Source organism: Barbus barbus (assembly GCF_936440315.1).
Source record: "Barbus barbus genome assembly, chromosome: 32".
Classification (NCBI taxonomy): domain Eukaryota; kingdom Metazoa; phylum Chordata; class Actinopteri; order Cypriniformes; family Cyprinidae; genus Barbus; species Barbus barbus.
The window spans coordinates 4,483,327-4,507,931 of record NC_136760.1 but is presented as its reverse complement, the minus strand read 5'-3'; the positions used below and the strand labels follow the sequence as shown (position 1 = coordinate 4,507,931).

The 24,605-nt window shown below is 39.4% G+C and overlaps 1 protein-coding gene across 1 annotated transcript in view; it reads right to left on the bottom strand.

Annotated features, from left to right (window-relative positions):
• The window catches only part of LOC306852137 (integrin alpha-3-like), a 49,462-nt gene that overhangs the window by 2,084 nt on the left and 22,773 nt on the right, over positions 1–24,605 (bottom strand). The window contains exons 5-25 of the mRNA XM_079388797.1: positions 24,466–24,570; positions 15,687–15,891; positions 14,974–15,167; positions 14,337–14,425; positions 13,984–14,120; positions 12,891–12,971; positions 12,681–12,748; positions 12,466–12,602; positions 10,611–10,757; positions 10,439–10,536; positions 9,681–9,837; positions 8,921–8,998; positions 8,653–8,732; positions 8,424–8,501; positions 7,689–7,791; positions 5,860–6,036; positions 5,667–5,774; positions 5,455–5,568; positions 5,281–5,379; positions 3,441–3,566; positions 2,110–2,269 (exon numbers count right to left, since the gene is read on the bottom strand). Coding sequence (XP_079244923.1) covers positions 2,159–2,269; positions 3,441–3,566; positions 5,281–5,379; positions 5,455–5,568; positions 5,667–5,774; positions 5,860–6,036; positions 7,689–7,791; positions 8,424–8,501; positions 8,653–8,732; positions 8,921–8,998; positions 9,681–9,837; positions 10,439–10,536; positions 10,611–10,757; positions 12,466–12,602; positions 12,681–12,748; positions 12,891–12,971; positions 13,984–14,120; positions 14,337–14,425; positions 14,974–15,167; positions 15,687–15,891; positions 24,466–24,570 — 2,492 coding nt within the window. The 3' untranslated portion in view covers positions 2,110–2,158. The remainder of the gene's footprint in view (positions 1–2,109; positions 2,270–3,440; positions 3,567–5,280; positions 5,380–5,454; positions 5,569–5,666; positions 5,775–5,859; positions 6,037–7,688; positions 7,792–8,423; positions 8,502–8,652; positions 8,733–8,920; positions 8,999–9,680; positions 9,838–10,438; positions 10,537–10,610; positions 10,758–12,465; positions 12,603–12,680; positions 12,749–12,890; positions 12,972–13,983; positions 14,121–14,336; positions 14,426–14,973; positions 15,168–15,686; positions 15,892–24,465; positions 24,571–24,605) is intronic.

Below are 24,605 nucleotides of genomic sequence, written 5' to 3'. Positions count from 1 at the left end.
ACTGGATAAAGCAATATTATGGATAGAGGATTCATGTTTTAGTCGGTTTTAAGTAAAAATGTCTTGATGGATTTGTTTATTACAAACACGCAGATTTTCACTTCACTAAACGTTACTTGATGGACTCAATTCATGTGGATTATTGTGATGTTTTCATCAGCTGTTTGTGCGCTCATTCTGACGGCACTCATTCACTGCAGAGGATCCATTGGTGAGCAAGTGATGTAATGCTAAATTTCTACAAAACTGTTCTGATGAAGAAACAAACTCACCTACATCTTGGATGGCCTGAGGGTGAGTAAATATCCGGTAAATTTTCATTTTTTGGTTAACTATTCCTTGAAGCACTGTTTAAATGGTAACTCCACCCCAAAATGAAAATTGTCATTAATCACCATGTCGTTCCAAACCCGTAAAAGCTTCGTTCGTCTTCGGAACACAATTTAAGATATTTTGGATGAAAACCAGGAGGCTTGTGACTCTCCCATTGACTGCCAAGTAAATAGTACTGTCAAGGCCCAGAAAAGTATGAAAGACATTGTCAAAAACGATGTTACGTCAAAAATTCGTCACCGCAATTTTACAAAGCTACGAGAATACTTTTTGTACTCAAAGAAAACATAAATAACGACTTTATTCAACAGTTCGTCTCCACTGTAGCTCCATTTTGGAGAGTTTACACTGGATGCAAATAGTGCTGTCATGTGTCAGTCATGGATACGCTGCTTTTGTTCAAATCAAAGCGTAAATAATCATTGAAAACGTATCCGTGTGGCGCGGCTGACACAGAGCAGCATACACTATTTGCGTCCAGTGGATACTCTCCAAAATGGTGCTACGGTGACATGTGTAACTGTTCTACTTCAACCTTGCTCCGAGCGGGATTCGAACCGCGGTCTCCGGCACGGGAGTCGGGCGCTCTAACGAGGAGGCTAAAGGCCACGGCCTCTAGCGTCAGTCGCCAGAGCGCCTCTTTTTGAGATCAGGGGAGTGAGGTTTACACGCACCAGCACTTACTTGCCTACGTCTGTTACACTCACCCCCCTAAACCTCACTCCCATCCGGGTCACGGCACCAATGTAACGGTTCTACTTCACCTCGCTCCGAGCGGGATTCGAACCGCGGTCTCCGGCGCGGGAGTCGGGCGCTCTAACGAGGAGGCTAAAGGCCACGGCCTCTAGCGTCAGTCGCCAGAGCGCCTCTTTTTGAGATCAGGGGAGTGAGGTTTACACGCACCAGCACTTACTTGCCTACGTCTGTTACACTCACCCCCCTAAACCTCACTCCCATCCGGGTCACGGCACCAATGTAACGGTTCTACTTCGCCTCGCTCCGAGCGGGATTCGAACCGCGGTCTCCGGCGCGGGAGTCGGGCGCTCTAACGAGGAGGCTAAAGGCCACGGCCTCTAGCGTCAGTCGCCAGAGCGCCTCTTTTTGAGATCAGGGGAGTGAGGTTTACACGCACCAGCACTTACTTGCCTACGTCTGTTACACATGGAGGAGACGAATTGTTGAATAAAGTCGTTATTTTTGTTTTCTTTGCGTACAAAAAGTTTTCTCGTAGCTTCGTAAAATTACAGTGATGTAATTTTGACGTAACATCGTTTTTGACAATGTCTTTCATACTTTACTGGGCCTTGACAGTACTATTTACTTGGCAGTCAATGTGACAGTCACAAGCCTCCCGGTTTTCACCCAAAATATCTTAAATTGTGTTCTGAAGACGAACAAAGCTTTTACGGGTTTGGAATGACATGGGGGTAAGTGATTAATGACAAAATTTTCATTTTGGGTTGGAGTAACCCTTTAAATGCATAGACATTATTAAAGAATGGGGAAAAAACTAATCTTCATGCTTCAATTAGGATTAGTTGAAATTAGTGTACACAAAACATGTAAAAACATTTAATTAGTGGAAAAAGTGCATTGAGATTCCCATTTGAGCTGTACTTCTCTGGGAATATTAAGGGTTATTGAGCAAGACGGAGAATGAGAAATGAAAAGATTGTTATTTGACTCTGGCAGGGAAGGAATGCCAGAAAAAAGATTTGCGAAGTGAAGTCAGAAAAAGCGTATAGTAACTAGAGAGCTCTCCAGGGTCTGCTTTACCGAAGGGCCCTAACAGTGCTGCCATAGTGGCCCGAGGGCCCCCGCAGGCTCAGTATTCCTCCGTCAGCCACTCTGTCTCAGAGGGCTGGATCTTTATTTCTGCTTTCTGGGATTTGGCCTCATACATCTCCCTCCTGCTGGCCCGTCGGAAGAAACCGCACTGTGGAGGAGGGGCGGAGCCCAAGGCGGGACATTTATTACTGATTTAAATAACAAGAGGCAGTGACATTTCACATCAAGAGTGCACGGGGTCAAACTGAATTTCGTGGACTGCGAGCATGTGGTTTAAATATGTCCTTTTATTTACGTTTATTAACCGTCCCTGGTTAAGTTCTAATTTAAAAATAAATGTTTTAGGAACAGTGCCTAAAAGTGGGCAGTGTGACCAAAATCTAATTTCACGCTATGAGTAATTTTATGTAATGGTACATTTCAAAAGTTTGGGATTAGAATGATGTTTTATTCAGCAAGGACACATTCAACTCAAAAGCGACAAAAGTTTTCTATTTCAAATAAATGCTGTTCTTTTGAACATTCTGTTCATCAAATAATCCTTACATTATTTTTTGGAGCAACAAATCAGCATATTAGAATGATTTCTGAATGATCATGTGACACTGAAGACTGGAGTAATGATGCTGAAAATTCAGCTTTTTTTTCACAGGAATTAACCTTAAAACTGCAATATATTTCACAATATTACTGTATTTTTGATCAAATAAATGCAGCCTGAGAAGAAGAGACTTTTCATAAACATTAAAAAATCTCACCAACCCCAATCTTTTAAATTGTAGTGTATATCACAATATAATAATTTGTTCAAATAATGTGCTTGTGCTCCTTTTTGATTAACCAGTGAAGTAAATACTTAATCTCGTTTCATTATTTGCTCTTTTGTTTGGAAACTAATGGATGCACACCACAACATAAAATTATTTATAACAAAAAAATCTGGCATCAGTGAAAAAACAAAAACAAAGCTTAACCCAACATTATGCAACACTTGACTTAAAAACAAAATACAACCAATATTATAAAATGTTGAGCATAAAATAGCTGATGTATACACACATTACCACACATCAGTGGAATTTTATAGTAATTTTTAATATAATAAACTGTATCTGTATCTGCACACAAACATACTACTGTATGCTGTGCTAGCAGAATTCCTCAGGTGACACATTTCTACTATCATAACACTTCCCAGCCCAATTGTGACCTGGATTTCAGATCATTCTAAATAATGGGAATTGTTTTTGTTTTGTTTTGTTTGGAAAATTTTGATTTGATCTTGATGGAATGTTGACCAAATATAAAAGTGCAAATACCTTCCACAGAATGAGACTGATGATGCCTAATAACAGTATCCCTGCAACCGCTGCAACAATTATGATCCAAAGAGGAACTTCATACGGCATCTCCTCTCCCAGCACCGGATCAATGTTTACTGAAAACTACAGACAATTCAATTAGATGAGCTTTCAGCAATGCCATTAGCAGTTACACTGAGAATATTTAAAAGGATTTGTTTATCCAAACTTCACCTTCATGTCATTTAAAACCCACGGAACACAGAAAAAAATTATTTAGAGTGACTATATGCTTTCAAGCTCTGAACAGGACACAAAAAGGAGTTCATATGACTTGTGAACAAAGTATTTTGAAGTCATTTAATCATGTTGTGTGAGAAACAGACCAATTTATGTCATTATTTACTAAAAATCTTCATCTTTTCATAGCTCTCATATCAAATACGGTAATAGTAATAGTAATAGTAATTTTATTTGTCACATACACAATTATACAGAGTATAACTAGCAGTGAAATGTAGGTATTGAGGAAGAAATACAGCATAACATGAGGAAGGGGGGGAGAAAAAAAATAACCCCCAAACTATGCTCCTTTGGGAGTACAGTGTGAGAACAAAAGCACATAATCAATACAACATAGACACACGACTTTGCAACAGGGGAGGTAATCCAGCTCCGGCAAGCAGCCATCCGGTCCTGCAGACATTCTCGGCGCTGGTCACAGACCCGCTTGTACAAAGCGGCGAAGGCGTGGGATCAGGGTGGGTAGGTGAATGCATATCTGTATATATGTGCGTATGTGTGTGTATGTATGTAAGAGTTTGTGTATTTGTAGGCCTGGAGAGTCGCCACGCTGGCATTCAAATCAAGTTGTCTCAGTCCGCAGAATGTGATAGCGACACAGCAAGCTGCCATGGAGACAGCCTTGATCAGGACCCAGACAGAGTCAACAATCAGCAGGTGTCTGTGGAACGGGGGAGGAACGCAAGAGCGCCACTGGCACAGCTATCATTGGCTCCTTCATGTCAAAATTAGTAATGACTTATATTTTGCACTGTATTTCACAGTTATCAAAACGGTTTCAGAAGTCAAGTTATTTTTATAAAACAGCCTCCAGTAATAAACAGGAAAATAACCATTAATGCTGTAAAATTCAACAGTTATTAAACTGTAAAGCAGCTCTATAGAAGACAGCGGTCATTATTCAGCTGAATTTCATCCAGTGTTATCTCAGTTCACTAACATTGTTGATGTTAAATGCAAAGTTTATCAATAATCAAAACAAATTTGTTTCACAGCAGCTCTGCAGAAGACAATAGTGCCACTGTCTCTTAATTTGGTTCAATATTGATTCAGTTCAGTTCAGTAACGATGTTGATGTTGCAGAGTTGACCAATTATGAAACAAATCTGATTCACAGCAGCTCTACACAGGACAACAGTGTTATTGTTCAGCTCAGCTTCAGCTAGAACACTCCTGAACAGAGATAATTCAATAACTGTGTCAATATTGCAAAGGTCATAAATTATGAAATAACTTCAAATTCAACTGTGAAGCAGCTCAACAGAAGGCAACGGTATCATTATCCAGCTCGAGTTTTGTTCTTTTTTGATAGTGTCAGTGCAGTCAAAGCAATACTATTTCTGAATATGAATTGTCTTTTAAACCCCAGTTCATATGACTCGTGCACTAAATTCCATTATATTTTAGAAGACTTACAATACGGCGAGGTAAAGTCATCTAGACTGCTTTCATAGTGTTTTACAGTGTATTTCTTGAGTTTGACAGTCTGAGGAAATTATGAACTATGAAGTAGATAAATCATTATTGGGTGAACTTTAATGCGAACAGCTCTGACCTCTCTGATCTGGTTGTCCATTCTGATGGCCGGTTTATCTGTCAGCAGTCTCAGCGTGGCCTGGCCCTTCACTTCCACTCGCAGGGCATTGGCGTAATCCTGCCAGAAAACCACAGAGACGCATTCAGTGAGCACCATTTATTGAGTACTTCACAAACAGCTACTAACACAAACCTCCAGCAAGGTGCTGTTCCACACACGAGACCTGACTCTGATCTCCGCCTGAGTCGACATGTTGTGCAGTGGGCAGGAGAAGGTCATGCAGCGAGCCTTCTGCTTTGAACACTCCTGAACAGAGATAAAAGACATGCTTTTTGACATTTGTCATTGATATGATGAAAAAACTGGTGGGACAGCATGAAAATCAGAGCAGACGCCTCCCTCACCAGAAAATGGGGCACTTTACGAGGTGCCTGGACGGTGACAGAAGCTTCTGCATGTGGATATCCTGACTCCAACTCTCTTTTGGACCGTCTGGTAGCTCGATCTGACAACTGGAAGAGATGATGTAGGACGACAGTTGAATGGAGTGAATGAAACTGGAAATGAGTTACTGCTGTAGGATTTCCTAAGACTCACTGTGAGGTTGAGAGGGTTGACAACCTTCCCTGGTGGGACACAACGTGACTCTGACGCTCCTTTGATCACGATCTCTGTGAGATACAGCAGCCATTTCCCATTGGTTACCTCAAATGGCCATTCAAAGTCAATCACCAGAGTTCCCAAATCTCCCAGAGGTTCTCCCAGCACGTGCACCTGGAAAGTGGAAACAAAGAAAATTTTTAGCGTTTTAACACTTTGAACTGTTTAAAAGGGATAGTTCACTCAAAACTGAAAATGATGACATCATTTATTCATCCTCTTGTCATTCTGAGTATGTATAATTTTCGTCTGTGAGACACAAAAAAGATATTTTGGAGACCACTGACACTGACAAAAAACAATGTATGGAAATTCTTCAAAATATCTTTTGTGTTCCGCAGAAAAAAATAAAACAGTTATACAGATTTAGAATGTGATGAAGGTGAGTAAATGACAAAATTAATTTTGAGTGAACTATCCATTTAAAAGTGGGCTCAAATTTACTTTAAAAAAAAAAAAAAAAAAGTCTCTGTCTACTTTTCATTTCCACTTTTTTTTGGAATCTGTACCAATTAAATACTGTATTTATTATATTTGTCTTCCAACCAATATTATAGTAGAATAATATTATTCATTATTACATAATAGTCATATATTGTTTGCCCGAATTTCTTAACTTTAATGCAGCAATGATTAAACCCTTGAGGTTTTTTGGCATATTGACTTTTTAATTACTGCTCAAAAACATTTAAAACTACACTCCAGTTCAAAATTGGAGGCAGTATAATTATTTAAATTTTTTTACATTTTTGAAATAAAGGAATACTTTTATTCAGCAAGGATGGATTAAAGTAATCAAAAGCAACAGTAAAGTTTCTATTTTTATATTAGTGCTGTTCTTTTGAACATTTAATTCATCAAATTTATTATATATATATATATATATATATATATATATATATATATATATATATATATATATATATATATATTAGGGCTGTCAATCGATTCTTTTTTTTAATCACGATTAAATGCATGAATCTCATGAGTTGACTTGTGATTAATCGCACATTTTTATCTGTTCTAAATGTACCTTAAATTAATACTTTTCAAGTTTTTAATACTCTAATCAACATGGGCATGGACAAATATGGATGTTTTATGCAAATATATGTTTATTATTAGTGAAACCATGCCCAACATAGAGCATGAAGACTAGACATGTTTCAAAGGTCATAGATGTTTTTCAGAGAACTTGTTCATGTCTATTAGACACATGAAAATAGAACATAGAAATACCAGGTTCCTATTACTTCTCTTTCTTTGCACTGAGCACTTTACTGACACAAGCCTGTTTACATTTTCACAGGACAGGGCAGCTCACTTCTTCTGAACATGCTGTACATTTATTATTCATTATTACTTGTGTTTGCCTCTCTGTGGCCACATACTGTATTTTGATGCAGCTAAATTTTAAGTAAAGCTGTTTTCATTGATATATCTTACTGTTGTCAGACAACGGAATCAATATGAAATAGTGACCGAAATGCGACCCATTAAGACATACCTAGCTCTCCCTTCCAAGATGTTAATCTGCACAAAACAACAGACAACAGTTCTTTTTTAACTTGTAATAATATTTTAAACTTGTAATAAAATAATTTACTGTATTTTTAATAAAACAAATGCAGCCTTGGTGAGCATAAAAGACAAAAAAAATGTGGTTTGCTGTTCAAACTACAACCAGCTAAACTGATTTGAGCCAGATATCCCAAAATAAAACACATTTTTGGTGCGTGTCTGAAGAAAGCTAAAGCCACACTCACACGAAACACAAACTCCAGCGGACTCCCCACATCACTGCTGCTGTTCATAGCAGATTCACCAATCACGCTGCCACTGAACGACGTGTCAATCACTTGTTTTTCTCTGCACATGACAGAAAGAGAATGGGAATAACAGAATTAAAATAAGAGTTTTATCATCAGGACTGCAAATTTTTGCTGCAAATTTGCATTTGATAAGCTATTAACTATGAAGTGTCATTGTCATTATTAACAGAGTACTAATAATATGTGACCCTGGACCACAAAACCAGTCATAAGGTTCAATTTTTCAAAATAAATAAGCTTTCCATTGATGTATGGTTAGTTATGATAGGAGAATATTTGGCCGAGATACAACTATTTGAAAATCTGGAATCTGAGGGTGCAAAAAAATCTAAATATTGAGAAAATCGCCTTTAAAGTTGTCCAAATTAAGTTCTTAGCAATGCATATTACTAATCAAAAATTCAGTTTTGATATATTTACAGTAGGAAATTTACTAAATATATCTTTACTTAATATCCTAATGATTTTCGGCATAAAATAAAAATCAATAATTTTGACCCATACAATGTATTTTTGGCTATTGCTACAAATATACCCCAGCGACTTAAGACAGGTTTTGTGATCCAGGGTCACATATATGCTTGATTCAATTAAGTGAATTTTTCTGTCTGACATGCACAGATGAATGCAAATTTTTTCGTCATTTAAAAAACATATCAAAGTACGTACAAGGAAAAGGTTGTGAGGACCGTGTTCTTCACGTTGAGGGTGACAGGAACAGGATACAGATCCTTCTGCTCACTGATACTGAAGACGAACACAAACACCATTCAGTCAGTCGCAGTAAAAGAAAAGGCCTGCAGAAATGACTTCAGGAAACACATTAGTTCAACACTGTGCACTAAAGGGAAACTTACACTGTATAAACAAGAAAGCATTTTAGTTAGTGCACACTTACGTGGAGAGCTGAAGCTGAGATTCAATCTGCTCAGTGTAAAGCGTTATACCAGACGTCTCAAAGATGATTATGAATGAGGCCTGTGGAGACGATAATCAGGGGTGAGAGCAAATTAGCAAAACATATCAGCTGTCCAGTCTGATTAGCTGAGCTCATTCAAATGGCCCGTGGAAAATGAGCCATTGGAGATGCTTTTTTTGAATTAACATGCAAATCCTCAGAAAGGTCACACATTGGACATGTTTTCAGTAAGAAAACAGACTGCTACCTTCTGATTGCTTTTAAATGGGTTTCCCAGATCGCATATCACAGTCTCGTTTGCGCTGCACTCAATATCGAAACCAGACTGTAATAAAGACAAAACAAGAAAGACAAGAACAGCATAATAACATTGAAATGATCTAATTAATGAAATACTAGGAAGAGCCTCTATAGGAACTCTAATTCAGTGTTTGGTAAGCTGCCATTGTTTTATTTTACAACTGTATATTACAACATTATATTATATAATATAGTATTGATTTATTAAAACTATACAACTTTTTAAACAACCTTTACATACAGTATTTCATTTTATTTTGATTCCTGCTTTAATTTCTTAGTAAGTTGTCATTACTTCATTTTGCAATAATGACTGGCTATCTATGCATTACATCATTAATATCATAATATAATATACAAATATTTGATAAGTTACCAATACACTTTGCAATAACAACTGTACATTACACCATAAATATAGTATAATAGAATAGAATATAATGTAATATAATATCAAATACCTACAAATAAACTATTTTACGTATGAAAATAATGCATTTAAAATGATATAGCAAAATTTCAAACAAAATAAACCCCAAATCAAAGAAACAACTGTGCAGGAAATACAGGAGAATTGATCTCAAATATTGCTCTTTTATAGCTCAACCAAGCACAACTGTTTGAGATTTTACAGAGATGATCTTTGTGATTTTTCTTTTCTGTGGAGGTGAGATGAAGAGTGAAAGAGCGCCTCTGTGTGGCCTCACCTGAGGGCGTATTCCTGAGTATTTGAGTGAGGGGGGAATGGTGATGTTCAGCATGGCCTGATGGGCGTCCTCAGCCTGCCTGTCTCCATCCGGCGTGTTAGTAACCTCCACCATCATCACCAGCTTCTTAATGTTACTGTTGAACTCCATAGTCTGACTGTTAACAAACCAGCACATCCCATAATTCCCATGTGCATTTAAACATTCGTTTTTGAGGAAGACAGTAGCTTGTAAAATAAAATACATTTTATTTTTATTGCAGGTGCATGCTGTTTGTAGTATGTTTTTTTTTCTTTATCACATAATATCACAAAATAATTAAAACTCAAATTAAAACTGCTTATTTTTTCCCAATAAAAGTTTCCAATACTATATAATATAATATAATATAATATTGGGTAAGTTGCCAAAAAAATATTTCTCCAAAAAAAGTGTAAAGTAATACATAATAATAATATAATATAAATTGTAATCATTTTATATCTTTTTATGACATCTATAATATCTTTTTCAGGTTTTAGACTTAAAATTTAAAATTACTTTAACCAAATAAGTTGTTATTAAGTGGCCACTATCTATAAACACAATACTATTACCAGTACTTTTCCACTCTGATCATTGTTTTATACATGGCACGTTAAATTAATAATTACATTTAAATGATAATAACTGAATAAATTAAATATGAATAAGCATTCATCTGTTTGTGTACACGTTTTATTTTGTCCATATCCATATTCAGCAGTTTTCATACTCACCTGGGGAAGGGAATGTGATTCTCATCAGCAAATGTGGCCTTGAGCTGCAGGTTACTGCTGCACCTGTTGTCATCTCCACACTCCTTATGAAAGTTAATCTGAGGACAAACACACCAGAGCTGTGAGCAGAGGTTTTTGTTCAGCTGGGATGGTAATGTGAACTGGTTTGTACCTCGGTTTTGTCGGTCAGGACCTGCTGGCCGCTCAGCACAGGGAAATCGTCCAGACTCTGGAGCGTTTGCTGTGCTGCTGCCTTCTGCTCGTTTAGAGACACGTTCAGAGTGAACGCTATAGGCTGAAGTTTGTCCCTCACAGGAATCTGTAGAGGGGAGAAAAAACAGCTTTCGATCCTGTTGCTTCTTTACATTCACTAAACTCACATTCCTAGATCAGAATGGAATACTATTTAGTTGTATCTTATCCTATGCAAATTTTCTATGTGCGTTAAGCACATGCATTATATACAGTATCTCACAGAAGTGAATACACCCCTCACATTTTTGTAAATATTTTATTATATCTTTTCATGTGATAGCACTGAAGAAATGACACTTTGCTACAATGTAAAGTAGTGAGTGTACAGCTTGTATAACAGTGTAAATTTGCTGTCCTAAGCAGTACTATTCTACTCTAAACATTGTTTTATAGAAGTATCTTATCCTATGCAAAAGGTCCATATGCATTAAATACGTGCATTATATATGTTGGCTATATGTGACCCAGGATCACAAAACCAGTCTTAAGTCACTGGGGTATATTTGCAGCAATAGCCAAAAATACATTGTATGGGTCAAAATGATTGATTTTTCTTTCATGCCAAAAATCATTAGGATATTAAGTAAAGATCATGTTCCATGAAAATATTTTGTAAATTTCTTACCGTAAATATATGAAAACTTAATTTTTGATTAGTAATATGCATTGCCAAGAACATTGCATCTGGACAACTTTAAAGGTGATTTTATCAATATTTAGATTTTTTTGCACCCTCAGATTCCAGATTTTCAAATAGTTGTATCTCGGCCAAATATTGTCCTATCCTAACAAACCATAAATCAATAGTAAGCTTATTTATTCAGCTTTCAGATGATGTATAAATCTCAATTTCAAAAAATTGGTCCTGGGTCACATATATCTTTTCTAACTCATTTATTATTATTATCTTATTATTATAAATCATCAAGAATATAAATATATAATATAATATAATATGCCTATAATATAAATAATAATGTAATATAATATAGGTAAATTACAATCATTTTACAATAATGACAGGCTAATTATACATTACACCAATAAATATAATTTAATATAATACAATATAATATAATTTATATAAAATATAGTTGCCAATACTTTATTTTGCAGTAACAACTGTTTGTTTGTTTATTAATTTCTAAATATATGTTTGCGTGAATGTATAATTTATGTCTATCTGGTGTTCAGAGTTATGGGGACCCACAAGGATAGTAATACCAGTAAAATATTTTGTTCACAAGAGGAAACAAGCTTATAAATCACACAGAATGTTTTTTGTAAATCTAAAAATGCTGAAAGTTTTGTGTCAAGGGTAAGTTTAGGGTAAGAAAATACATTTTGTCAATGGAATGTCCCATAAAGTCCCATAGGGGAAGTCGTGGCCTAATGGTTAGAGTCAGACTCGTAATCCAAAGGTTGCGGGTTCGAGTCTCCGGCCGGCAGGGATTGTAGGTGGTGGGAGTGAATGTCCAGCGCTCTCTCCACCCTCAATACCACGACTGAGGTGCCCTTGAACCCCCGAACCCCCAACTGCTCCCCGGGCGCCGCAGCATAAATGGCTGCCCACTGCTCCGGGTGTGTGTTCACGGTGTGTGTGTGTTCACTGCTGTGTGTGTGTGCACGTTGGATGGGTTAAATGCAGAGCACAAATTCCGAGTATGGGTCACCATACTTGGCAGTATGTCACTTCACTTCACTTCATAAAACATGGAAACCTGTGTGTGTGTGTGTGTGTGTGTGTGTGGTGTGATCAGGTGGTTTCTCACATTAACAGTAAGTTCCAGCTCTTGACATGTGGGAGCGGAGACAGACAGCAGGCCTGTAAATGTGCTTTGCTTGCTGTCAAGAAAACGGACTCGAGCACCACGGCGATTCTGGTCAGCATCTACTGTGTACTTCACAGCTGAAGCAGAGAGATTCAAACACACGGTTAATGGAATAAAACACAGAGCAAACACTCCTGAAGCAGGCGTACACTTACTGATGGCCTTCCTGAAGGCTTTGTTTCCATTGCTGAGAGTGTAACTGAAACACACCTTCACCTTTATGCTAGAAAAATAACACAATGAATTATTTTAAACAGTACTACAGGACAAGTATAATAAGTTTATGACTAATTCATACTGAAAAATCAAATGCATGTGCCTGAAACATTTGTTAGAACAGAAATATGTGCACTACATCCTCTTACCAGGAACTAACACACTGGCTTGGAATCACAATCTTTGGCTCTACTGTGAAGTTTTTGGAGAGGTGGATGACAGGACGAGCCCTGAAAAACACATCAAATGTCACATTTTGAGGTTAGCATGCAGAACGGACTGATTTAGTGAAAAATGTACTAGTTTAAATTTAAACAAATATAAACAATATAAAATACAATATGGACATAAATTAATTATTATATTAATATTTTTTATTAAGTATTTGCGAATATAAATAAATATAAATTACATAAAAATAATATACAAAATTTATAAATAAACAAACCATAATAAAAACAAAACTATAACAATAATAATACAATTCTATTATTCATTGTTATATTTATTATTTATTTTATTTAATATATTATTTATTTGCAAATATAAATAAATATAAATTATATAAAAATATACAAAATTAATAAATAGACAAACAACAAAAACAAAACAATAACACTACAATTTGTAAAGAAATATGCACAATTTATTGTGAATAATATGAACATCTATGATAATTATGATAATAATAATAATAATTATTATTATTATATTATTATTGTTATTATCTATTTATTTTTACATGAATAAATAAATATACATTATATAAATGTATTATTATAAAATTAATAAATTATATAAAATATAACAAAGAATAAATAACTATTATAATAGTAACAGTAATATGTTTATTTTTATGTTATATTTGGAATTATAAATAAATATAAATTAAATAAAATACAAAATGTATATATCAAATTTATAATAAAAATAATTATTAATAATCATCATCTTCATCATCATCGATTTTGTAGAGAAATTGTTGGGCACAAAAAATGCACACATAGGCAAAATATATATTTGTCTATAGAGCAAATTCCAACTACTAAAAAGGTTTTTAATATCATGAGAAACAACCATTTATTTAAGCGTGTCCAAACTTTTGATTGGAAGTGTATGTGTGTATATATAAAATCTGTATTTGTATATTCATGCGGCTTTTGTGTTTGGGAAAGAATCGTTGAAAATCCCTCTGAATAATATGAACTTCTATAAATGGCAAACACTGCTGAAAGACTGAACCTCAAGAGAGCGATGCGGTCATCCATGGAGCCCACCAAAATGTCAGGATAATCATTTCCATCCATATCCATTCCTCCACTGAGAGAGTAGCCGAACGTCTGAAAGCCACTGGGACTCAAGGATTTCCCCTCGATCCCCTATGAGAGAGTCATATTACCCGTTTAACATACACTCTCTTCTTATTCTCATGGTATCCAATACAAGTCCATATATGTCGGATGTGCTTGATCTATGTATTGCTGTTTCATTATCAATGACATGGAATGGAAAGTAATTGTAGAAACATTACCCCAAAATCTTAAATAAATCATTCTAAAGGTGTTCCATACAAATCCCAAGATGCTTTGCTTTACCTGGCTGGGTTCTTTATTTATTCCATTTTTACTTCCCATCCATACATAGACTTTCCCAGAGTCATGGAACGGAGCACCAACAGCAAAATCTGAATGAAGAAACCAAGACACAAACCTCAGAACAACACGATTAACCCTCCATGGCGTCCAGATGGCAGCATTATGACATGAATGACACCAAATTACACATTTCTGCATTTACTCTACCACTGAAAAGTTCTTCTGCTCATCAAGGCTGCATTTATTTGATCAAAAATACAGTAAAAACAGTTATATTGGGAAATATTATTACAATTTAAAATAACTATTTTTTGCTTGAATATATTTTAAAATGTAATTTATTCCTGCGAGTCAAAGCTGAATTTTCAGCATCATTACTCCAGTCTTCAGTGTCACAGGATCCTTCAGAAATCATTCTAATATGCTGCTTTGCTGCTCAGAAAACATTTTATTATTATTTTTCATGCTGAAAACAGCCGTGCTGCTTCATATTTTTGTGGAAACCATATTTTTCACAGGATTCTTTGATAAATAGAAAGTTAAAGAAAAGAACTTTTAATAAAAAATATTACTGACTCTAAACTTTTGAAAAGTTTTGGAATATATCTATCATTTATTACAGTATTTTCAGCGATACCTTGAAATCCATCCTGATTGACGTCCCCTACCGCAGCAACAGCAAATCCAAACCCTGAGTCTTTTTTACCCTTCAGAACCAAGCTGGCTTTTTGCCGGAAGGATCCATTCTCGTTCATGAAAATGTAAACCGCTCCTCCCTCCTCCTCGTAGCGGTCGAAGTAGAACGGAGCTCCAACAATCAAGTCGTTCCAGCTATAACAACCGACAACCACACAAATGACATGTTATGTCTAAATTACCACTGTTTATTTTCATAAGTCTTTCATAGCTTTAATAAACAAGGAGAAACCTGCCATATAGAAGCACTCAGCCATGTATCTGTTGACATACTTAAGTATGAAGCTCAACAGGATCTTTGCAAAGGCTCAAGTTAGACATGCTTTGCTCTACTTGCTTTGAATTTACTTTCAAACTCAGTGAAGTGTGACACAGATCAGTCTCTGTTATGATAATGGATTATTGGGTATGGAAACTGTGATACTGGCAAGTTACACCAATAGTTACAAAGCTGTGTAAGCAATATTATGTTTTTTTATATACAGTGATGCATTGGACCCCATCGACTTTTCTTGTACAGACATAATTCTTTTGTATATTTTGAGTTCTTTTGAATATATTTGATAAAATCCACTGAACAGCAAATACTAAGAACACGTTCAACAAATTAGCCAGTTACAGCATGGATATTGATTGAGTTACACAGAGACTTACTCATCATTGTTGAGGTCCGTCACTGCCAAGCAGCTGCCGAAGTACGAACCTATTTGTTCCCCTGGGATCGTCATCACTGGGTTAAGAAGCAAATCTTGTTTTTCTGCAAGGATCACTGAACCTTTGAAATTGTCTCTGGGAGCCCCCGTCACCACAGTGTACTTAGAGCGATCCAGTAACTTTATGTCCTCCAGCACAGAGTAACCTGAAGAAAGAGATGAGGATTCTTAAACGTCAGTGTGAAGCTACTTTGTGACTGTAGCTTGTCAAGATAGAAAGTTTAATCACAGTAGAAATGACTAGTGAAAAAGAGGAAAGAAGTTAGCTATTCAACATTTATATATTTATTTAGGAATTTTTCTGATAGGAAAAGTGGGAGAGAGCGAGGGACAGGATCGGGAAAGGACCTCAAGGTTGGATTTGAACTCGGGACACCCAAAGCGCAATGAGGTTATCTGCTCATCATAGGTTATATGACTTTTTATTTGATTTTACTTTATTATTTATTTTAATTTTATTTTATGCAGACAGAACAGTATTTATCTGGCCAAAAAGAAATCTCAGTTAGATTGACAATAGTAAACAGCATTTAATTAAATGCAAATTTAAAATAGCAAACATACAAAAATTATAAAAGCATATAAAGCAAATAAAAACACACTTAATATGTAACAATGATTAATCAAATTATTATAAAATGATCAGTAAATCACTAAATAAATACTGCACATATTAACACTAAAACACTAAGATTAAGGGTAAGATTATTGTATAATGCTATTTGCTATACAGAAAAAGACGTAAATGTATATTTTACGAGTATATAATGAGTTCCATTTGTAGATGTTATATCCAGGGATGTGTGTAAGTTTTGATTCTGGTTCTCATGAGAGCACCTGGAGATTCGGTGTGGTGCTCACCCTGCACGTATAGTGTGACTCATTAAATATACCTATTAAAAATAATAATAGTATTATTTGACTTTATTTAGTTTTCTTTTTAAAATAATAAACAAATTAGTAAAGTTAAAAAATATTTTATTTCAAACATTCTTATCATTTTCAAACCTAAAATCAGCAAACTTTTATTTTGGTGGCTTACTGGTGTTCAATACATTCCAGGACATGATTAAAAATGTCTAATATAATTTTTTTCTTTGCTACTTACTCCCAAAATTAAAAACTGCAGGATGACTTTGAATAGCATCATTGTACAGTTGTGTTGGGATGAGCTGAGCAAGTCTTGTACATGTATTTCCTGGTTTGAGATTAACTTCCTGCTTGAAGAGCAAGTAATAGATAAAAAAAAAAAAGATGAGACATGCATGTATGAATATGAGTGTGAAGTATATGTGAAAGTGACAATATATGAATGTAGGTGTCACGAATCCGGTTTATGAACTTCCGTTCATTCACCACAAGAGGTCGCTCTTCCATCATATTGACTCTAACACAGCACAGAGTGTTACACTTACAGCTGTAGCTGTACTTATAGCTGTTTTTGTAATTACCGTTGTCTTGCCGTTTCGGACTCTATTCGCGCCTTTCCTGGCTCACGTTATCGGATCTTCCCACTCGTCAAGCCCTCTGGATACTGTTCGTCGTTCAAAGACTCACACTTGTTTACTGGACCGCCGTGACTTGCCCTCTATATACCTGTTTGCCAGTTTTCGACCCTGCCTGTGTTTAACCATGTCTCTGTTTAATAAAAGCTCAGCATATGGATCCACATGCCTCTTGCCTTGTTGGCTTCGTTACAGAATACTTGGCCGCCAAAGTATCCAGCAGCTTTTCAAATGGACACTGGCTAGGTATGGACACAGCAAAACTGCTATTAGATCTCAAGCAGGACACTCGATCACTCGAGAGCTATATTCAAGAGTATTTAGAGATAGCTAATTATTCTGTTTTTCCTTGACTGTGTGCTCACTTTTTTGTGAGGGCATTAACCAACCGCTCAAATCACGATTAATCCTTGAAGGTCCCCGTTCATCTCTAAGTGATTTTATGGACTATGCTTTATTGACTGTTGGTTCAGTGTTCACTGTGGGTGTCGCGTAGGAACACACTCACTCATGTAATAGCGGCCGCACTAGAGCGTGAGCACAAAATGGCGGCAACAGCGCATAATGGCCGTTACAGATGATCTTCATCTGTCAAGCCAAGCTACAATTGATCGACCAGAGTCTCGTCACGTCTCAGCTGATCTTCCAGAGTCTCGTCACATCTCAGCTGATCTCCCAGAGACTCGTTACGTCTCAGCTGATCTTTCAGAGTCTCATCACATCTCAGCTGATCTTCCAGAGTCTCGTCACGTCTCAGCTGATCTTCCAGAGTCTCATCACATCTCAGCTGATCTTCCAGAGTCTCGTCACATCTCAGCTGATCTTCCAGAGTCTTGTCATGTCTCAGCTGATCTCCCAGAGACTCGTTACGTCTCAGCTGATCTTCCAGAGTCTCATCACATCTCAGCTGATCTTCCAGAGTCTCGTCACGTCTCAGCTGATCTTCCAGAGTCTCAGCTGATCTCCCAGAGACTCGTCACGTCTCAGCTGATCTTCCAGAGACTCGTCACGTCTCAGTTGATCTTCCAGAGTCTCATCACGTCCTGTCTGTCACACCCAGAGCTTCAAGATCAGTCCTTCGGTATCCCAGTCTGGTAGCCAATGTGAGGGATGCACCGCTGGTGTCAGCACGTGCAGCTGGTATCCCCAAACCCACTCATTCTAGCCCTCCTGTCTCTGAACTAATTCCCCCGTCTGTACCGTTTCCCACAATGGGGATCGCTTTATGGTGTATTATATATCCATACACCACCACTCAAACTCTAAAAATGGCAGTGCCCACTATGATGTTTCCAGAGGGGGCAGCTGACGCTGCAGAACCTCCTGAGGTAGTGGTGCTCGCTGCTTTGTTCCTTGCATAGTGGTGGCAGCAGGTAATGCACTCTCAGCCTGTCATGTCACGTTCGAAGGTACCATTGCTGAACTCTCTGCATTTGATGATACTCCTGATGGTACTGCTGTAGAAACTCTAGAGGTGGCGGCATCTGCTGCAGAACCTCCAGAGGTGTCAGTGGTATCCACTTATCAGCTCTCAGCCAATCCTGTCACGGCCATGGAGGCCATCCGTGAACTCGCTGCCTGTCCTGTCATGGCCATGGAGGCCAATAATGAACCTTCCATTGCTCATGTCACGGCCTATGAACTGTTGTCCTGCTCTGAATCAGTCCGAAGTGGCTGGTTATGAACTCTCGTCCTGTCCTGAGCTGGCCATGGAGGCCAATTTATGAACCATTGTCCTGTCCTGACCCAGCCGAAGAGGCTGCCTTTGAACTATTAGTCCCGTCAGTTACAACCAAGGAGGTTATTGGTGAACTTCCTGACCGTTGCGTTGCACCTATATGGGCCATTCGTGTATCCTCATCCCTGTCTGTCACAGCCATGGAAGCTGTAAATTAACTTTCTGTAAACCTTGTTAACCCTGTCATAACCCCAGAGACCACAAACAAATTTCTTGTATGCCCTAGTCACCATATTATGTCCAAAGAGGTCACACATGAACCCTTAACCCTGTCTGTCATAGCCCAAAGGTCTGCTTTGGAACTTTTAATCCTGTCTGTCATGAACCCAGGTAAGATACAACCACTCAATGTCTGCCCCGTTAACCCTGTCACTGACAATATAACCACTCATGGACTATCTGCCTGTTCCGTTTCTCCAAATGTGTCTGAACTTTCAGTCGCTTTCAGTCGTATAGTTTGTATGTTGTTGTTCCAGCCGCGACATCGAAATAGAAACTGTTTCTAAATTCGAAATTTTGCATGTCGCCGTCGCGGCTAGTTAGGACAAAAACATCTCAGGTTACGCATGTAACCATGATTCCCCGAAGGGAATGAGACGTTGCGTCGAAACGCTATGGGAACACCTCCAGCGTGACTGCACTCTGAATCACATGTGTAATCTGTCCAAAGGATGGGCGAGACGTCACGGGCGGGTGACGTAATTGGCCGGGAAGCATAAAAGCATGTGCGGTGGAACCTGTGTCAGCTTCAGGAATGAAGCAACCGCTTGCAGGGATGCCGGAAGTATGGCCCTGAGACGCAGCGTCTCGTTCCCTTTGGGGAACCATGGTTACATGCGTAACCTGAGACATTCCCCTTCAGGAACTCGAACTGCATCAAAACGCTATGGGAACGAGATGCCCACGCCGCCGGACTTCCAAATCCCTGCCCAGTGTGGATGGAGCACAGCTAGGGCGAGAGAAAAAAAGGGGCCACGAGTGGCTAAGTGGGTGGGGCCTGCATCCTGAAGGCCAACTTCTGAGAAGTGAGTCTTGGTCCCCAAGAGAGGGGAGAGCAGAGGACTCGAGGCTATTGAAAGCATCCTCAAAGGGTCTAGGCTGGTGGTCTTCTCTGCTGCTGCGGGGACCGGGGTGGTCTTCCTGTCCCCACGCCGGAGCGAAGGGGGTTCAGCTCCGGGATCGGGCACTGATTACCCCTTTGGGGGTGGTGGTGCCTGGATCTAGGAGTATAGAGTGCATATGGGGAGTGTGAGTGTGGGTACCGTGTCCATTTTTGTGTGTCTATATGTGGGGCGAGGGTGTGAATATTTATTTGCGTGTATGAGGGTGGGAAAGTATGCTTGTGTATATGTGTGCTTGTTCGTCTACGTCTATGTGTCAGGTCGGGCCTTAGACTCCACCTCACTCCTCATCTCAATCAACCCCCACCCCACCACCATGCCCTGCCGGTGGAGGTTGCCGCCGGTGCATTGGTGATTTCTCGCGCCGGGTCAGGGTGCTCGGGTGAGCGCTGGCCCACTTTCGGCGGTCGCTTGGCGGGGCCTGTCCCTACTGGCTTTGCTGGGCCCCGGTTGGGGGGTGGGGGGCCCTTGGATCTCCGGGCCCAGGGACCGGTCTGCCCTGGTGTGGTCGGCTGCCGGCGGAGCCTGCGGGCTTGCCGCCACAGCACCCTGGGGCGTCTACACTGTGGCTGTCGGATGTCCCACCTTCGGGCTCTCCTCTGCCCTTTTTTTCTGGGGTGGTTCTCCTGGGGGTCCCGTGCCCAGGGGGGCCTCCGGATGTTTGGGGCCCGGATCTTTTCCATGCCTGCTTCATGCCTTGCGGGTTGGGGCTGTTGTTCCCCACACACACTATTAAACATTTACATGGAGGAACCTTATGAACACAAGCGCGCTCACACACACAGGTGTACACTCAAGTATTTACATTGGTGTAAAAACAGGTGCTCACAGACTCACATTGTCTTAATCTGCTGTTGCTTCAAAACTTATTTTGTAATATTAGTTATGTGTGCTGCTCAATAACATTTAACATTTAGAATTTATTGTGATTCATACAGATGTTGGTTGTTGCTGCAGTTTCTCTGATGTGTCTTCTGTTGTTTTCTCTTCTGTTGTTCTCTCTTTATTAAAAAAAAAAAAAAAAAAAAAAAAAAAAAGCATCCTCATCCACCACAGGCATAAGCTCTCTGGCCTCGTGCTCCGGAGAGTGGAGGCCTCTAAAACTCTAAAACGCTGAACATGCTCTAAGGAGACTCGCCTAGGGCCTACCACTCACATAACTGTCCTAGCGGAGCTCTGGCGAGCGGAGTTCTCTAAAACTCTCTAAGCGAGAGGAGACCTGACGATATTCGCCGAAACAGTCGAGCTCTCAGAGAGGAGACCTCTGCATACCGACTCCCTTATCGAGAGGAGGTCTACTACGCTCCACATGCTGGACATCCTGTAAGGAGACTCACCTAGAGCCTACCACTCACATAACTGTCCTAGCGGAGCTCTGACAAGCGGAGATCTCTAAGACTCTCTAAGCGAGAGGAGACCTGACGACACTCGCCTAAACAGTCAAGCACTCAGAGCAGAGACCTCTGTATACCGACTCTCTAAATCGAGAGGAGGTCTATTACACTTCGTACACTAGGCATCCTGTGAGGAGGTGCAGCTACCACTCACATAACTGCCCCAGCGGAGCTCTGGTGAGCGGAAGCTCCGAAAACTCTCTGTAGCGAGAGGAGGCCTGACGACACTTGCTGAAACGGTCGGGCTCTAGGGCTCTAGGCCTTAGCATGAGGACTCTCTGGATCGAGAGGATGCCAACTATACTCCACATGCTGGGATTTTGTAAGGAGGCTCACCTAGGGCCTTCCACTCACAGACTGTCCCAGCGGAGCTCTAGCAAGCAGAGGCCTCAAAAACTCTCAGCAGCGAGAGGAGGCCTACAAAGCTTGCAGTGACCTTTTCGAGGGGAAGAACTATATTGGCATGCTTTGCCCCCAAAGCAAACCTCATGAACCCCCCTGCTAAGGGAACCAGTCTCCCGAAACTGGCCTCTGGTGTGCCTAGAGCTGCTAGCTCGGTGCCCTGAAGCGGAGGACCGGCAGGAGATGACCGAACCAGCTGCTCTGGGGACCCCCGAAGGGGCGGCGAGCCTATGAGCTCTGCTATGTTCTACAGGCGGAAACAACTGAGAGAAGCGCTCACTGGAGACCGCTGCGCCCTGGAACATTGGCAGGGTTGGCAGACCGATCTCCTGAGGGCACTGAGGAGAGACAGGCACTGAGTAATGCGGTGTACGCCGCTCTTCCCCAGAGGGGCCAGCTCTCAAAACGTCTTAGCCGAAGACTATCCGGCGAGAATGACGGTCCGCAGATCCACCTTCTGCTAGAAGCCTTCGGCCCGGGAGCTGAAAAAGGGTTTGGGCTGCTCCACCCAGCAGCCCCCTCTCACATGAGAAATACCCTAATATCCCTAAGAGGCTCCTGTATATATATATATATATATATATATATATATATATATATATATATATATATATATATATATATATTAGGGCCGGGACTCGATTAAAAAAAATAATCTAATTAATTAGAGGCTTTGTAATTAATTAATCGAAATTAATCGCATTTTAATCACATATAAATATTTGACCTGAGAACAGTGAGAAGTAAGTTTTTTCATATGGATTTTTAGTATACCATTGAATAATGACTGAATACATAAGCTTAAGCAACAAAATATTGTTTATTTTTGTTCAACCAAGTCCAACAGACCAGTGCAATATTTCCATTAAGTGTAGCAATAGGATATTTAGAAATATAGTAGCCTACATTTCAGAAATTCAGGTACCCTATAGGTAGGTATACCTTCTGTAAACTGTTTTTTTAAGTAAAACACAATACTTTCAAGTACATTCAGAACATGAGGTGATACTTGAGGCTCGATGTGCTGCGGTGATATGCGAATTCCTTGTTGCATAGCTTGCACACAACCATGCTCTTATCGACGCTTCCATCCATTCGTTTTTTATAACAAAATTTCCCATCCACAGGGCCAACCAAAGCGGTCTCATCAGCTTCTTTGTCCATGTTCACTGTGGTTTGTTTTTGTCTGAACGCTAGTTGGTGCTCCAGTATAATCGGTCCGCCGAAACTCACCCAGTGAGAAACGTTCCGCGGTGCAAAAATAAGTGCGATTAAAATGCGTAAAAAAAATTTAACGCGTTATTTTTGTGTAATTAATTAATCTAAATTAACGTGTTAAAGTCGCTGCCCTAATATATATATATATATATATATATATATATATATATATATGTATGTGTGTGTGTGTGTGTGTGTGTGTGTGTATATATATCTAACTTCAAATAGTTAGATGAAAATACATCATTTAACTCCTTAGAATCAAATGCTTCAAACCAACAGACAAGTAACATGGTCTGATAAAGGGATTCATATAATGAACCGAGAATGATGTAATGCACGCGTTGTCTTGGCAACGCGTGCTGCCGCAGTGGTCTCTCACTCAAAGGGGGAGGGAGGGGCACTTCTCTAGCGCGGGCTTCTGACCCCGAGAGTGTCCGCTGAATCTGGTAGGTGAGGAAGATGATAGGGACTCGCCCGTCTCCATTCCCTTCACCAGATCCACCTGCGAACCCCACGAATGCAGCCGCCGCTCCGCCTCGGCTACCGAGGGCTCCCTCAGCAAAGACTGTGTGTGTATCCCCAGCAGAGATGTAACGTTTGCAGGGAGGAACACACAGCCTATAATGTGATCTGCTCTCGCCTAAGTGCTTAGTTTTAGCAGCACTTAAAGACATATTGGAGCTTATTTTAAGTGATTGTGTAGGAACAAACAACACTAAATAAGACTCACAACACAGATTGACAGACACACACAGAGTAGCGGTTGCTGAATGACAAAATGCTGACACCTGTTCCACCGCACGTGCTTTTATGCTTCCTGGCCGATTACGTCACCCGCCCGTGACGTCTCGCCCTTCCTTTGGACAGATTACACACGCGATTCAGCGCGCGGTCACACTGGAGTCATTGCCATAGCGTTTCAACGCAGATGGAGTTCCTGAAGGGGAACTCTGATTAACATGGAAAAGATACCTTTTATCACGTGTTGCGGCATCGCGCCGCGTGTAGTTAGAACACGGTGTAAATATATGTGCATGTAAATATGTGTGCAAGAATGTCAGAAAACATGCATGTGTTGAAAAGTAAAGTGTGTATGATATATATAGAGAGAGAGAGAGAGAGAGAGAGAGAGAGAAGAAGAATGAATGTATGTGTGAAAGTAAAAATATATGCATGTGAAAGGAAAGAGTAAGTGAATGTAATGTGTAATGTGAAAAGTGAATGTAGGTGTGTGAGAGCAGAAATATATGTATGTGAAAGGAGAGTGTAAGTGTGTGAGAGCGCCACAATGAATTACGGTTTGTACAGCCCCTCATAAAAACCAAAATAAAGTACATACCTATATAGATGTTGAGTCTGTCCTCGCCTAGCTTTCCGAAGGTTATTTCATTGGCATCTCCAGCAAAATCTGAGTTGGGGTCTCTCTCTTTCATATGGACAGTTCCTATATGAACAGAAGAACCCCTTTTATTAACTATA